General features: G+C 39.4%; 1 protein-coding gene across 2 annotated transcripts in view; it reads left to right on the top strand.

The window, feature by feature from the left end:
- LOC127000264 (FERM domain-containing protein 3-like) overlaps positions 1–13395 on the top strand; it is a 78930-nt gene extending 65535 nt beyond the window's left edge. Inside the window, exons 11-12 of one of the 2 annotated variants that reach the window (XM_050863713.1) lie at positions 6023–6142; positions 10792–13395. In XM_050863713.1, the coding sequence (XP_050719670.1) occupies positions 6023–6142; positions 10792–11276 (605 nt within the window). In that variant the 3' untranslated portion in view covers positions 11277–13395. The remainder of the gene's footprint in view (positions 1–6022; positions 6143–10791) is intronic. The other variant, XM_050863714.1, reaches the window with a different exon arrangement.
- Positions 13396–17164: the final 3769 nt, after the last annotated feature.

The raw sequence follows: 17164 nt of genomic DNA, 5'->3' as shown, positions 1-17164 counted from the left end.
TTCCAACTGGTGCCCAGTGAGGAGTGGGGTCCCACAAGGTTCAGTGCTGGCATCAATAATGTTTGCTGTTTATATAAATGATATGGTAGACAGAGTGACCAGCTATGTGAGTTTGTTTGCAGATGATGCAAAGCTATTGAGATGAGTCAATGATGTGAAGGACTGTGAGGCATTGCAGAGGGACCTGGACAAAATATGGGAGTGGAGTGGTACATGGCAGATGGAATTCAACCTTGGGAAATGTAAAAAAATAGAGTTTGGTAGGAGTGGTAGAAGATGTGAATATGATTATAAGATGGGAAGTGAGATAATATGCAGAGGAGTGGAAGAAAAAGATTTGGGAGTGACTATCTCAGAGAACATGTCACCGGACAAACACATCAACAGGATAATGGGACAAACTATGAATTTGCTGAGGAACATAAGGACGGCATTTGTGTATTTGGACGAAGAGATGATGAAGAAAATAATAGTTACAATGATAAGGCCAAGGTTGGAGTATGCAGCAGTGGTCTGGTCTCCTCACGAAAAGAAGAACATAAAGCTGGAAAGAGTACAGAAAGCGGCAACTAAGATGGTACCGGAACTTAGGGATCGGACTTACGAGGGGAGACTCAATAGCATGGGGCTCACAACCCTGGAGAGAAGAAAAGAAAGAGGAGATCTGATAGTGGTGTACAGGGTGGAGAGCGGGGTGGAGAATCTGGACAGAGAGGACCTGTGTGTGTAGAGCGAGAGAGAAACGAGAGGACATGGAAAGAAGATGAGGGCGACCACATATAGGCGAGATGTGAAAAAGTTTAGCTTCCCAAATAGAAGCATTGAGCTATGGGATGGACTGGAGGAGGAGGTAGTTTGTGCAAGAAACATTCATGATTTTAAGGGAAAGTTGGATAAGAGAGGATATGGAGACGGGACAGCGTGAGCGTAGCTCTTTTCCCGTGTGTCACAACTAGGTACATACAACTAGGTAAATACACGTGCACGCACACACCAGACTCATCATGAACCATGGCAGATGTTCCTCACAAATAAAAATAGCTTTGCCATTTCCTAGAGTGTGTTAGAACTTATTTGGTGAGTGGTTCATACAAACAAAACATACCCAATGGCAAGAAGAGAGCAGTGTTAAAGACGACTGCTCTCTTCTTGCCAAGAGCTAGGTTTGGTTCATGTGAGCCACTCACCAAATACGTTCTAACACACTCAAGAAATGGTGAAGTCGTTTCTGTTTGTCAGAAACATTTGCAATGGTTCCTAATGAGTCTGGTGTGTGTGTGTGTGTGTGTGTGTGTTGTTATTCGATCCATGTGTTTATGTGGTTGAGTCAAGATGGGTGGATTGGCCGCGCACACGCAGTGGTGACCATGAGAACTGGCATGGAGGAACCACAGGCATGCCACACCCACAACTGTTTCTTCCTTCCATTTAACTGCAGCAACAAGTCCATAACGTGGGCAATGGCAGCACAAGCCGCAACAGCCCTTACTTTAGCAGACGACACCATGTTGATACAGGGCAAGTGCTTTGTTTACATTGTGGATGCGGATACGGGCAACCGACCTTGGATGTGTGTGACGCACAGCATGAATAGTTGGAGTTGCCGGTTGCCCCTGCTGCCAATGCGTTGAGAAGAAAAAGCCCTGTGTGACACCAGCTTACAGATAACTGCGAACTCGCTCCCGGTTGGGCGTACGGGTGTTGACTGTAGCCCCAACGGTTGGACGAAAACGGCCATTGTGACACCGCCTTAAGGCAGTGAAGCTGCTGATAGAGTGAGCATCGGCGATGACGTCATCGGACTCCCAGCGAATCACAAGTGTGTTTTCAGAACTGTCAGACAATCGTAAGGCAGCCACCTTCAACTGCGGCTTCAAAACGACCCGTTCTCTCTCTCTCTCTCTCTCTCTCTTGCCATAGCCACAATGTTTGGAGGAAAAAGTCCAGTGTGATACTACCTTTAAAGGTAGCGTGCGTGACGCCGATGGTAAGTAAACGTGACCCGTACGTATCAAAGCAGCGCAAAACTCACGGTGATAATGCGCGAAAGTCGGGATGGTAAGAATTTAGGACTAACTCGTGGATCGCGAAACTCAAGAGGGTACTGTAGTCTATCCAAATTAACTTGGCCAATTTGCACTGAGAAGCCCCTCCCCCATTCTGGCTAAGCTCCGCCCCCCTTTCACCTGACTGGCTGTTCATGACATCATGCATTGTATCAATGACACGTACCAAATATATATGATTGAGATAATCTAGCTAGTTTCATGATTAAAAAATATTTGTAATTTAATTGAATGACGGCACTCTACTTTAGCAATCAATGACATCACCTGAGAAACAAAGTACAATATTAATATTACCTCTTTTCAAGGGAGAACGGGCCCTTCAAAACAATACAGCTGTAGCATTGAAGGCAATAGTAGGCTACCTATAAAGTAATACACACTTTCCGTCATTATTTCCTACATAGCTCATTCACAATGGCATACTAAATATAATCACATAAAAAGTATCTTCTACAGTAACTTCATACAGGTAGGAATCATTGTATTAAGGAATAAGTTTTGTATTTGTGGCTTGGAGGGATGAGTGTGTACGCTCGGTGGTGTGGGTGACGGACAGCATGGCAGACGACACACTCGTACCTCCAAGCAACCAGTTTAAGCCACACATACAAAATTTATTCCTTAACCCGTGTGCGTCGGGTGACGGGAATTCCCGCTCGGGCGGAAAGCGTTGGGTGGCGGGAGTTCCCGCCATCCGATGCGCTCGACTTGGCCAAAAATAGCACCTCTTCCCAACATCATATCTCTGCCGTGCTGCAGCCTAGACACTTCAAATTTATTTCATCGTGGAGAGGAAGGATTGGCAATGAAAAAACAGTATAAATTATTATGTTTTCTTTTTAAATTGCCACACGGGGCATTGATGAAAGACACCTATTTTTCAAAATCTATCAACACCGCCCGCGCGCTGCAAGGATGACAATAGTCCTCTTGCCCGACGCTTATGGGTTAATACAATGATTCCTACCTGTATGAAGTAACTGTTGAAGATATTTTTCATGTGATTATATTTAGTATTCCTATGTGAATGAGCTATGTAGGAAATAATGACGGAAATTATGCATTACTTTATAGGTAGCCTACCATCGCCTAAATGCTGCTGCTGTATTGTTTTAAAGGACCCGTTCTCCCTTGAAAACAGGCATTATTATTATTGTACTTTGTTTCTTCTTAGGTGATGTCATTGATTGTTAAAGTAGAGTGCCGTCATTCACTTAAATTACGAATATTTTTTAATCATGAAACTAGCTAGATTATCTCAATTATATATATTTGGTACGTGTCTCTGAAACAATACATGACGTCATGAACAGCCAGTCAGGTGATAAGTATAATATGTTGGTGCTGTGTTTGGTTGGAAAAATACATGCAAAAAGAGGTATAATAGGTACAAAATGTAAGTTGATTGGCTGACCAGTAACCAATTAAAATTATTCCCATCCATTCTTCAATTCAGTTATTACGATCTGCTATTACAAGCAGTTTCATAACCAATTAGGTGCAATAGCAAGGGGACAGGTGTAATCCAATGATTCATGAGTTTGTTTTCTTGTAAGTGTTTTACTTATCTAACATCCCTTTAATCAATGTATTTTTTTTCACATTTGCCTTGAAAACTTGCCCTTTTTTCCTTATAAACATTATTATGAAAGTGTCATTTTTAGTGCAACTCATTTCCATTGGCATATTCTCCTACTACTGTTTCCTGTTTCATTGTTCTGTGAAAAATTATAATAGAATGCATACGAAAGCCAATCTTACTTTCATAAACAGAATAGAGGAATAGTCTCCAAGGAATGGTAATGCTGCTGAGTTCAGTAAATCATGTCTGCCATGCATCTCATGTAAATGACTGATGCTTTAAATTTACTTCAGATGTGTTGCCATCATACTGTTTTTAACCCCTTCAATCTGGCGACGCCGACATCGGCGTCCGACGTCGTCACCGTATATAAAGGGTTAGTCCTCTTCTAAACCTCTTAATCCTCTTCCATTTCCTCTTAATCCTCTTCTAAACCTCTTAAGAGGAAATGGAAGAGGATTAAGAGGAATTTAGAGGAGGATTGAGACGTTTAGAAGAAGATTAATCCTCTTCCATATCCTCTTGACCCTTTCCATACCGTGATGCCGACGTCTGCGTCACGGATGGAAAGGGTTAATGCTTTCCAATTTTATTTAAAGCTGGACTTTCACGAGTCTTCCTTATAACACAGTTAGTTGCTTCACTATTATTAAATGCATTTCCAATACAGGTTGAGAATTCTTTATCCGAAATTCCAAAATACGAAAGTTTTGGGAAAATTTCACAAAGTGATGGGAAGGTTCCACCACGTACAGCTGTTGTGTGCTGCTCAGGGTTGCCAGGTCTGCATTTTACCTGCCCAATTGGGCGGGTAAACCTTCTGCTGCATCGACACCTTAGGGTAAAAACATCTGCCCGCCACCACCGTGGGTTTTGTGCAACTTTTGGGATGGGATTGGGTGAAGACACAGTCCACGACCTGGCAACTTTGATGCTGCTATGCACTGGTTTGTCGTCAACAGTCGTCACAACAACACCTTCGCTCGTTACTCATTGTGATTACCACGTGTTGTGTGCTCTGTAGTGGAAAGATATTGTTGAAAATGTCAAAAGACCTGCAAATTCCAAAATCCAAAAAAATCTGAAATTCGCAGCACTCTCAGTCCCTGGAATTTTTGATAAGGGATTCTCAACCTGTATAAGGCTGCGGCCATACTGGGAGCGAGAATGCGAGAGTGGCAAGGCAAGTTTCTGTGGCCGCACGAAAAGCAAGGCGAGGCGAGGGTTGTCATGGCAATGCGACCATTGGTGCGGCACCCGCCTTTCCTAATAGTCTACAGACCGACCATCAGCTTATGTTCTGGACGACACAGCATTCATGCTGAAATCTCTTTTACTAATGAATAGTATGATGAAGTGCTAAGTGTTCTCATGGCTCAAGAAAGTGTGGGACATGTCAGTGCTTAATACCAAAGCTGTATGCATACAGCACATGATAAACGAAGAAGTGAGTCAAGTCAATAACCGATGTCACAGAAAAGACTGATAACTTTCAGATAATACATGGGGTTTAAAAAGCTACTCAAGTGTTGCCAAATATGTGAGAAAATTGTAACGTACTTTTGCTTTGAAGGAGCAGTATAGCCAAGCAACACTACACGTCCATCACTGTTACTGTGCTTCACTTATTTGACGTTTTAAGAAAAATCTATATACACCATCGTGTTCAGGTGGCTTTTCTTTATAAGATGGAATAGTTTATTTTAATACTCATTTCATAGCTACTGCAAATGGTAGTCATATGTAAAATGTGTATTACAGAGTGATTCTCTAACTTCAACTCGTCACTATTTATTTAGTTTTTGTTTTACTGAGTTTTCACAAACGTTCAAGTTCTGTAATCACTACTGCAACTAACGGTGTTAACCAAAATGTCCTATAAAGTGTATGAGGTGAGTTATGGCAAATATACCGAGCGATCTCGCGGGAGAAAAGTTAGCTGTCAACTCTAATCACTTTCTCACCTACCAGCTCGCTTTCTCTCCATTACTTGCTCGTTGCCAGTGCAGCCACCTCCACTGGTTGTAATGTATTAAAGTTCCTTGCTCTCACTTTCTCATTCCCAGTGTGGCCACGGCCTAAAACTTCCGATGAGTTTAATAATTCAACAATGCCAGCTTGTGCTGATGAGTTTTCAACACATGTTCTTGACAAGGTTTTCAGCAGAGAATTCCTATTTCTGTTGTTGCAAGAGAGAGAGTATGCTATGCATCCATACATAACACTGCTAATGTTTTTAGCAAGACTCCACATTGAGGAAAGTGTAATGCTCAGCACACTTGGTACAGAACAGTGGGTCTCTGGAGCCCCATGGGAGGTGTTTATCAGCAGATCTGCTTAGGGTAACATAATGCATGTATGCTTGTTTTAGTTATGGACGCTGAGAGTAGTCTTGAGCCATGCTTGGAGCCCAAAGGGAACCAGGAAGAGGAGGAAGCCAAGCATAATGAGGGAGAGGTAACAGAGAACAATAAGGAGCAGGCAGGACATGGTAAGACTAGTACTCTCTTTGACAAACTTGATTTTGAAGTTTGTTATCATGTGGTACTAATATTTTTGTTGTCTTTTTTTTTTTCAAATGAGCTCTAAGGTTTTATTAGGTTATAAACTACTTTGAATGTCTGTGTTTCAAACCTCATTTTGTCAACTTTTTTGTTTCACTTATAAATTTATATAAATCTCAACACTTGCAGACCTTTTTTTATTTATAAGGTTACTACGCCCATTGCAGCGAGTCTGTCAGAAACAACGCTCGCCCTCTGGCAACAGCTTCTTTGTGACTGCCTTAGCGTGTACTGACACCCTGCTCCTTTAGGCTGTCCTCATACACTCAACATATTTTCATTCACAGGAGATAAAGAATGCAGTCAAATACATTCTTTCAAAATGTTATAATTGTTTGACAAGTGATACCAACCAAAAAATTGATGACAGCTGTCTGCTTCATGGTGTCACTTTATATGGGTAAAAGGTAATGAAAGGAAGCTGTTACCATTTGATGAGCATTGTTTTAACAGAGGCAATGGAACAGGGCATAAACACTTGTATGTTGTTTCATTACATTACAAACTATCTTCACCTTTAGATGTTACCTACAGCCTTAGTAAAAACATTTCATCTGGACTTGGGAGTGTTGTGTTGCCTTCATCTTAGTGGCTCCTTTGTCATGTTGTGCTTTGAAATATTTCTGCTGCATGTTTCTTGATTGGTTTGCTTTGCAGTATATTCAGAGATATGGAATGTTTGATAATATTTTTAATTTTTCATTTCTTAACATCTCCTCACACAAACTCTCTGCTCAACACTTTCCATAAACTGATTTAAATTTTTTTTAGGTAAAGCGAAGCACCAAATAATATTTAAGCATTTTGAATTTCCTAGAGTTGCAAATTTTTTTCTTCCTTTTTGTACTCTAAACACGCATATAAAACAAGTTTGAACCCGTCCGCTTTGGCTTACACAAATATATGAGTGACTGAGAAACAGCTGAATATGAACCTAATATGAGACCAGCCAAACAGCATGGAATGCACTAGCATGCTCCTCTCATAACCATGCAGCTGCTAGTATCTTTTTTCACTCAAATATCATCGCTACTAGGGGTTTTGGGTTACAAAATAAACCTACTTGCAACGGCTGGCATCCAACCCTAACGATTCGCAAGAATAGAAAAATTTGAACTGCCAAATTCATCGTACATTACATTATCAACCATCTTTACCATCACACTCACTGACAGTGACAGAGATGAAAAACTAAACTGACCCATTTTTAGACTTGGGTCATGTATGGTGAATTTCCACATGTCATCATGGCCTACAATTTATTTCAACTTGAGCTTGTGAGTCACAGACACTAGTGGTCAATCAGGCCAGTGGCACCACCCATATTTGGACTCTGTGGCCTTACTGAAGCGGACGGATTAAAAGACGCTGAATGCACAAAAATATTTTTTGAGGAAAATTACCGTATTTCCCACCATATGAGACGCACCTAGAATTTGGCAAGATATATTTAGAAAAAAATTAAAAACTCCACATTTTCCCTGAACTTAATGAGTATGCTGTATTACATTTGGCCACCTTTCTTACAATTATGTATGATACCTTATGTTGCTTTGTGCCCTTCTCTGTGTTCAAAGTGTTCCACTCTTGGTTGAAGAATTACAGTGCTCTTACCCCGAGCAGGTGTGACTTTGAAATGTTAAACAAAAGGGTTAGTTGGTAGATTCACTCACTGCGCAGTGTGCAGGCGGTAACTTTCGCCGAGCTACTGAGGAAACTAATCACATGGGGATGCTACGTTCAGTGGGTAATCTTGGTCTTGATCTTGACTTTCAGGAACCATATACCTACTTTCAAGTAGAAATAGATGTTGATTAATTTCTGTCAATCATATTATGTTTTAATATAGTTATTTTTATAATAAGAAACAAAAATGCATTTACAATAAACACTTCAGTCATCCATGGATGTCCATTCTTTCGAACATATACCACAGAAATCATCAGCTGACTGTGCCACTGCACAGAAGAAATACCTCCCGATTAATCCGCCCACGGTCGCCGAGCAGAGTCATGTCAGGCAGCACCCTGCTCTACCAATATTGTTCCTATGTTAAAGCCACTTTACCCATCACTGCCAAGGCACCCGGCACACTGGTGATTGGTGCGTCGTGGCGGTGTTGTGTTTTGTGTTTCGTGTTCACGACGCACCACGGCTCCCACGTGTGGCACCTCTTCTTCTTCTTGTGACACCTGTATGGTTTTATCGCTTCACATGAGTGAGTAGTTGTGGCCGTGATCGGATGTGTCGCGTCTTGCTCCATGTGGAAAGTGCTGTGTCGACATGGCTGGCAAAGCCAAGGCCCCGTTGGATTTGTGTTACGTTTGTAAGGATTTCACAGGCGAGAAATGGATTGGATGCTGTTTATGCCCTAAATGGTGTCATGTGAAGTGTGCTCATTTGTCTGGAATTAAGCAGGAGAATATACATAAAATTAATTGGATGTGCAACCTTGGATGTGCAACCCATGCCTCCATAAAGCATCTCTGGCTACCAAAATTGTGGAAGAAATGGATGAATTCAAGCAACAATTATCTAAGGAAATATCTGTGGTTAAGGATGAAGTTGAATCAAGGGCTGTGAAGGTGCAGTAGGAGCTGGGATCAGTTGTTGACATGCTTAAACATGCTGAGCATGCTGAATCTAGCTGGGCTGAGGTGGCAAAGAGAGGCAAGAAGGTCAAGAAAAATCTCTTAGTTGTAAAAGCTTCTACACAGGAAAAGAAGGCAACAGACATGAAGGATGAAGTCTCCCAGGCATTGAATGGTATTCAAATAACTGATTCAAGATTTACAAATAGAGGTAACATTATCATGAACTTTGATAATGAGAACACAAGGGATGAGGCTGCTCAAAAACTGGAGTCTGTTGAGCAAATTAATACCAAGAGTGTTGGAAAGATGAAACCAAAGATACATGATATGCAATGTGCATAAAGAGGAGACCAAGGAAAAAATAAAGGAGACCATCTTAGACCACAATGAGTTTTTACATGCCATTGGGGGTGTTGAGGATAAGATTGAGCTGGTTTTTAGCAAGCCTGCAGCTGGCAGCACGATGCACTACATTTTGAGGTGTGACCCAACTGTAAGAGAGCTGATTCACAAGAATCACGACAAGCTAAAATTAGAATGGGGAATATACACAGCGAGAGACAGATACCATGCAATTATATGCTATCATTGTCAGAGATATGGCCATCTTGAGGCCAACTGTACTGCCAAGACCAATGGAGACTCCCCAAATTGTTTCAAATGCGCAGGCAATCATAAATCACAGGAGTGCACCATGGCTGAAAAGAAATGCATAAATTGTGAGAGATACAAGAAACCTGAAATCAACCACTCAGCAAATGACCAGTGTTGTGTAGTTCTCCAGACTGAAATTGAGAGAATTCGTAACATGACCGATCATGGCTATTAATCAGTGTCTGTACTCAAAGATAAATTGTGTGTGATGAAGGTTCAGTGTGCTGGAAATAATTGTTGAATATTTAATTGTGATACTATAATGAAAATAGCAGACATGAACACTGAACTAATTGTTATATGTGATATTATTCATGAAAGAAATTAAGACACTCACTCACTCACTATGATGTTTGAGAATAAGTGCATTGAAGACTATTATTGAGACTAACGTTGAAATTGTTGACGGCCCTCGCAGAGCGCTGCATCAGCGGCGGAGCAGGGCCTGAAACCTCACCAACGGTAAATGGTAAACGGTAAACATGTCCTCCTCCTCTCTTCTGCTTATTCACACTTTCCTTTTCTATTGCATCACACTATTCATTATTTAAATCAATCAAAATTTGTACCTTCGGCGTATACCGCGCAGGGGTAACTTTTTGGCATTTTCTGAGTGAAAAAAGTGCTCATTTCACGCCGCAAAATACGATATATTTCATTCTGGGGACATCTGGGAACTATTGTGTCAAACGGAAGTGTTTTGGGTGTTGATTTCGTACAAGTAACAATAACCCCTAAGCCTAAAAAAAACTTCATTGGCATATAAGACGCAGGGTGAATTTTCGATCTTTTTTTGAAAAAAAGTGCGTCTTATATGGTGGGAAATACAGTATGTAGACTGTGTGTGGAGTGTCACTTTATGTAATTTTGGTTTATGAGCACTGGCAGACTTTGCAAGAAAATGATGATCACTTGATTTTCTAAGAGGTTGTGTTGCAGTCATAACAAACCGTAGTCCTAAGGCCGATCACCCACATGTCCATGATCCTTGTCGAATTCTGTGTCTGTAACCATGTTTGTGGCATAATCTATAGTGTGTCAAATACGTTTTAAGTTCAGCTCACTGAATTTTTGAGGCAGGGCAATATTAGAGGGAAGAGAAGTGTTGCAGTTATTGCCATAGTCATAGGCATGGTAGGATCATTAGATTCTTCTTAACCTTTTCTCTTAGGTTTGAATTTTAACTGTTGTGGACATGGACACAAACACAGATAATGTCACAGATCATGGACAGATAGATGCCTAGTTTAATGCAGAGACTGAGGAACACCTACCCATAGACAGAGGTATTACAACAGTAGTGATCCTATTAATCATCGTACTTCCAGGGGAGGACACAATGATCCAGCAGCAACTGTACTACGACTACAGCGGACGTGGCCATACCAGTGAGTTTGGTGACACATCCTCAACAGAGACTTTGGGGCCGCCTCACAACCACAGTGATTCGCGACTGGCACTAAAAGACAAGGAAGACGCCACATGCCCTGTTAGTCCCAGAAGGAGCAGTTTAGTCCCAATTGACAAAGAGAAGCTAAAGGTGTCCCTCCCTCAAGACCTTGCTCATCGGGAAGTTCAGAAACTATTCAAGGAAAGGATAAACAGGCTGAGTTTCAAGACTTTTCTAAGAGTGTTTCTTGTGGCTCTCATTTTTGTGATTTTTGTTCTAACATGCTCAGTTATAATTGTGTTTGAGAGCGAGTCCAGTCTTCTACAAGGAGTTCGTTCTTCTAGGGAAATGATGCTCCTCAGAATACAGTATTATCAACCCATTGTTAAGTGTTTAAAAGGCTGGCTAGGAGTAGCAGCATAGACTAACTTGCAAGAGCCTTTTAGCTTCATATGTTCAGTAGAAACTTAAATTTTTAGATGCTGTATTATACAATGATTATGCACATGTATTTCTGCATTTTTGTTCTTTAACTTATTGAAATGATCAGGTAAATTTTGGTTTTAGAGTAAACACTTAGGAATGGGACCAGCAAAGGATATTGCCTGAATGAGTGAGTGAAAGATAAAAAAAAAAAAAAAAAATCCAAGAACAAGCACATTTATTTAATAATATATCTTTTGTGATTGATGTATATCAGGATGCATGAATGAATTTCTTAGAATGTGGCAAAACAAAAGACATAGCATACTTTCTGCAAAAGTGTAGCTCAGGAAGTTAAATATGTACTATGTACTGAATAGTGTTAGTGCTGGGAGGGATAAAGAAATATAACAAAGTGGCCAAAGTGTGTAAGGTTGAGCAATTGGCTGGGGCAACAAGAAACTAAGTACAGTCTGTTCACATTTTATGAGAACATAATTCAAGCAGCTTTATAATAACAAATCATCCATATCCTAACTTTTCTAACATTTGGACGAGTAGTGCAACAATAGTTGGGCAGGAGTAGTTGTGTTATTCTGCCATGAAGCATATGATGCTGTTGTACACCTACTCTGCTGTCCAGATCAGCTACTAAAGTTATACAAAGGCAGATAGCCTTAGCTCTTTTCTTAGTCATGTCAGCATCATCATGTGAGGTGCTAATCATCCTCTCAGTTGCATTGTATTATGACAGTGTTTTGTAAATCAAAAACATGCCAACACTTTATTACCTCGAGGTTTATAGACTAAACACTTGTAAGTATGTGTGTTCACACTGTTGTTTACTTGATGCTTGCTTGCCATGGTACAGTCGCGATATGAAGTGATGTCGCTGTGTACGTTTATTTTCGATCACGCAAGTATCGTTATATATTTTCAAGAGTACCATTATTTTCCTGTATCTTCATCATAACTTGACTAAATATATTTTACAAGCTAGAAAAAAAATAGAAAAGAAATATTCATTGATGTCTTACGAAGAGTTGTCGAAATATTGACACAAAGTGTTTTCGTTCACCAAGGAACAAGTCAATGAAGTCTAAATATCGACATATCACTCAAACAGCAAGTAAAATGATCTTTTCATGATCATTGTTGACAATATTAAATCTAACATATGCACAATATATAAGACATGCATAATTAGTCGATATCCTAAACTAGGATGGCGTAATTTATTTAATTTATACTCTCATATGATGATGACGTCATCGCCCGCGCACCATACCTATTATTCACCCCTGACCCACTCTTTACCTTTCGTGGTCAACATAACGATAACAAAAGCTGTCCGTGGACTTCTAATGCATGATAGTGATCAAGGGAAGATGCCCATGGCCTATAACTACCGTGGGATAGTCGGAGATGGAAAAATAAGAATAAATAGCTTCAGAGTAGTCGTGTTTTGTAACTCCAAGCTCACTCTTTGCTGCTGATCGCAAATGTCATTGCCTTTCTTGGTCAATATAATGATGACAAAAGCTTCATGTAGACTTCAAATGCTTGGAGGTGATTAGTGGAACATGTCCACAGCTTATAAGTGCCATAGAATAATCGAGGAAGGTGGGGAAATAAGAATACATGGCTTTGAAATGGAGGTGGTGGTTGTGGCGCGGGTGGGTAGGCTAATCGCAGCGTTGCCAAACATTAGGCTTTGGTCGAGTGTTCGTAGAGGCGTCCGGAATTTTGATAGTTCAGATATGGCAACCCTACCTATGAAGGCATTCTTCATTCATCATCGTTACTGAGCAATGTTACTATATATTTCAGTGCCCATGCTTATGATAAGAAGCCATCATAGTGAATAAAAGGTGTTTAATGTGAAACCTTATTATTTGATCGTTTCTTAATAAAACGCAAAGTAATGCCAGTAACTGTCCATTCCCTTCGTGTCATACTGTGTGTGTGTATCGCAACTGTATTAATAACTGCAGACGACAGTTCATGGAGTGACCCAGAATATATATATATATATATATATATATATATATATATATATATATATATATATATATATATATATATATATATATATATATATATATATATATATATATATATATATATATCGCCTAAATCTGAACAACGTATAACAACTGTTTTGCAAAGATAAGCACACGACATGAGCTAAATCATTTCAAGGTTGTCTTCAGTACTGAAGACAACACATGACATTCGCAGTCGCATTTTTTAAAACAAATGAATGTATAATTGTAATTCAGGTACTACTATGTTATTTTACCGTGTTTTACATCACAACGTATTATAGATTATCATTAAAAGGGAACATTATAACATAAACAATAAATACACATCACTTCCGTTACCTTCAAATGTTTCCGTACGAAACATTTTGAGAGCGGCGACATCACTTCATATCGCGACTGTACTTTCATTTCTTAGCCAGTATAGTCTGATAAGCACAACAAACACAATGTTTGGAGCAGGCAGAATGCAAGATGGAGGACTGTGGTAGCAGACTGATACAACCACCACCTCCATCTCACACTTATGTTTGAAACATCATATTGATTGTGCTCATTATACTACACAAAGTGCTTGTGCCATGACAAGCCAGGATCAAGCAAAGGATAGTGCAAACCCACATGTTCCTAATTATGAGAAGCTACAAATTCTCAAGACAACAAAGCATTAGTACATTCTGATCAGTGTGACAAAACTGCTGCTATAAAGCATTTGAGGCAGGTAATACTTTATGGTGCTGACAAAATGATGAAAACATACCAAGCCTGATTGTTTTTTGTATTGATTTACTCATAAAAAGTAAATGTATTCCATTAACTAAATTCTTTGCTATTGTGTATTTTACTTAAAACACATGGAATGCAACTGAACCCATTATCATTTTTCCTTATGAGAAGAGTAAAGTTAATTCATGCAAATTTCAGTGGACATAACCTTACCACAAACCATGAAATGCAAATAGACTGTATAATAGAATGTATTTGAACATTGGCATCTAATTTTTTTTTTTTTTTTTTTTTCATAGATCAGATCCCAAAGAGGCCAGATTCAGCATTCAAATTATCATGACTCTGTATAGAGTTACGAACCATTATCAAGATATTTAGGGGAAAGCCACATATCCCTCATTTGCTCTGTTGTTTCCTTTGGATGCCTCCGTTTGAACACATTCTTTGATGTTGGTGGGGTTTTCCCCTTTAGATGCCTCTGTATGAACTCGTACATTATTAATGGTGAGGTTGGACTTTGGACTCTCCTCACCCAAAATTGAACTGTGAAGTACAAGAACATTAATTAAAAATAACATTGTAATTTCTATGCACTCCAGATTTTTTTTTTTTTTTTTTTTCTGGCTATAATATCTTCCCTTAAAAGTTTAGACTTGGGTATTTGCCTGAAAAAAGTTTGATGAATCTTTTTAATCTATAGATTGTATCATTGAACTTTTACCATACTCAATGAAACTTCAGTTAAGAATTTGAGTACTCGGAGCTATTGGAAGTGAACTTTGTTACCCATAAATACACACGCTCTTACTGTTGAGTGTGAAGGGTTTGCAAGTCTTCCTTCTGTCTGACATCATCTGTTCATCATTTCATGCTGCCTTTCAAGTAAATTAGATTGTGGCACATACTGTAGTAAGGAGGGAAAATTGATGAAGTTGAAAAGACGGAAGAAAGAGGAGACTTGATAATGCTTCATACTGTTGATGGATTAGAGAATGTGGACAGGAAAGACCTACTGTTGAGAGATAGTGGAAGAACATGAGGTCGTAAGTACAAGTTATAAAAGACTTGGTGTGGAAACAACATTAACCCTTTCATGTACCAATGATGGCTATAGTAATGACGGCTTTGGCCGCCATCGGAAGAAAAATGTGAAATAAAAAATTAAGGGACACCACAAATTGGATGACAGGGTGATGGTGGAGAGCACTGCCCAGCCAGTGGGAGGAGCTTAGCTGGCCACACATCAGGCCTACCAGGCTACTCAGTCCAGTCTTGTGTTTGCTTGCTGGGCCAGAAGGCACTTCCGTGACCTTGCTCTTAAAGTATTGGTCCAATTACATTACACATCATTGGAAAGGAAATTTATTCAACTTATCATTGGAAAGGAAATTCATTCAACTATGTTATGAATTAAAAAAAAAAATATCTTCAACAGTTTTTAATAGATTTTTTTAAAGGAAAGTGTATAATTTTTGCGTGTAGGCTATTTATTATTTTTTTTTTGTGTGTGTGTGTGTGGGGGGGGGGAGGGTGCAGATTAGGATAAAGTACAATTATGAACCCCCAACAACAAGACCAAATTCACCTCTTCAAGATGATTAATACCTGCTCTACAAGTGGCGAAATTAAAACATCTCTGTGACTAGTCACACACAGTCAGTTGAAGTCACACATAACTCCCGTTTTTTGCAAACGCCTCTGACATGAAAGGGTTGAATTTAGTTTCCCATACAGAAATACTAATGCTTGGAATGGTTGGGACTGGAGGTGGCAAAGACAAGGGACATCTGCTACTAAGACTAATTTGTATGAAAGTAGACATGGTGACAGGACGAGAGATTAACCCACATCCTGTATACTAAGAGAAGATGTTTGCAGTACATATTTCAGGATTTTCTCTATCTTGCAGTGAATCATTAGTTCCCTTTTCCAAACAGAAGTTAAAATATGGTCAGTTCCAATACTATCCACAGTTAACTGTCCACCAATCTTTAAGATTTCTTTTCTAATTAAATATAGAGAAGTTACCTGTCCTTATTTACTGAAGATCAAGGAAGTTCTGAGGCCCATCTAATGATAAGCAGAAGCCAGAGGATGAATAGATAATTTTTCAAAAAACCTTAGTTCAGCAGAAAACTTTTTTGTATAAATAAGTCAGTTGTATATGTTCAACCTTGAATCTAAATTTACTCAAATTTTGCATTTTTAATGAAACTCGTGATTCCCTGCTATGCCTGTGTTGAGGGTCATAATTAATGAGCTTGACTGTTCTTAAGTATCCAAGAATGAAAGAATATGCAGAAGTGTATTTTTGAAAAGTTTAGAATTTACAAGATGCATGCACATAGAGCACAAATTATTCACAAAGATACACATATCCAGTATGACTTCACAAGTAGGGAACAGCAAGACAAAGGAAAAGATCGGAAAAATGTTTCAGATTCTAATCATGAAGCAGTTTTGGTAAATGCAATGTGTTCAGCTGGTTTAATTTTAACTTTCTTACATGCATGCACACAGGATGTGTGTGTGTATGTGTGTGTGTGTGTGTGTGTGTGTGTGTGTGTGTGTGTGTGTGAGAGAGTACGTGTGAACACATTGCTTAAGCAGGAAGGAATTGTTGCTGTAGGAGCAGTTAGCTGTGGAGTCTCAGTACACCAAATATTCCCATACTGTGGAAACTTTACAAACCCTTAGTCCCAAATATGCAAATACAGTCTGTTTGTGAATTATGTGATTTTGTAATAGTGTGTACCATCTATAGCCTAACCTTACCACCATTTACATGAATAACATAACATTACTTCAGTTCATGTTATTCAGCCACAAGATGCAAAGTGCAGTGTTGCACTATTTTACTGCCATTAACAACAAAGTTAAGAGCTAATGAAACAATGAGTAAAATAAAATAGCAACTAACCTTAGCACTCTTTAGTTTTATCAGCATTATGATTCTCTGCATGATCCCATTTACCTGCCTAAAGTGTTTCATGGCAGCCCCTTTGTCACCCCAGTAAAACATTCTAATGCTTATAGTTGTCTTAGGGCTTATCAGTTTCTTAGATTTAGGAGCACATGGATTCACAGCATCCTGCTATCCTAGAACCACCTTCC

Source organism: Eriocheir sinensis, chromosome 18 (genome assembly GCF_024679095.1).
Source record: "Eriocheir sinensis breed Jianghai 21 chromosome 18, ASM2467909v1, whole genome shotgun sequence".
In the NCBI taxonomy this organism is placed as follows: Eukaryota; Metazoa; Arthropoda; class Malacostraca; order Decapoda; family Varunidae; genus Eriocheir; species Eriocheir sinensis.
This window is presented reverse-complemented; position numbering and strand designations above follow the sequence as displayed.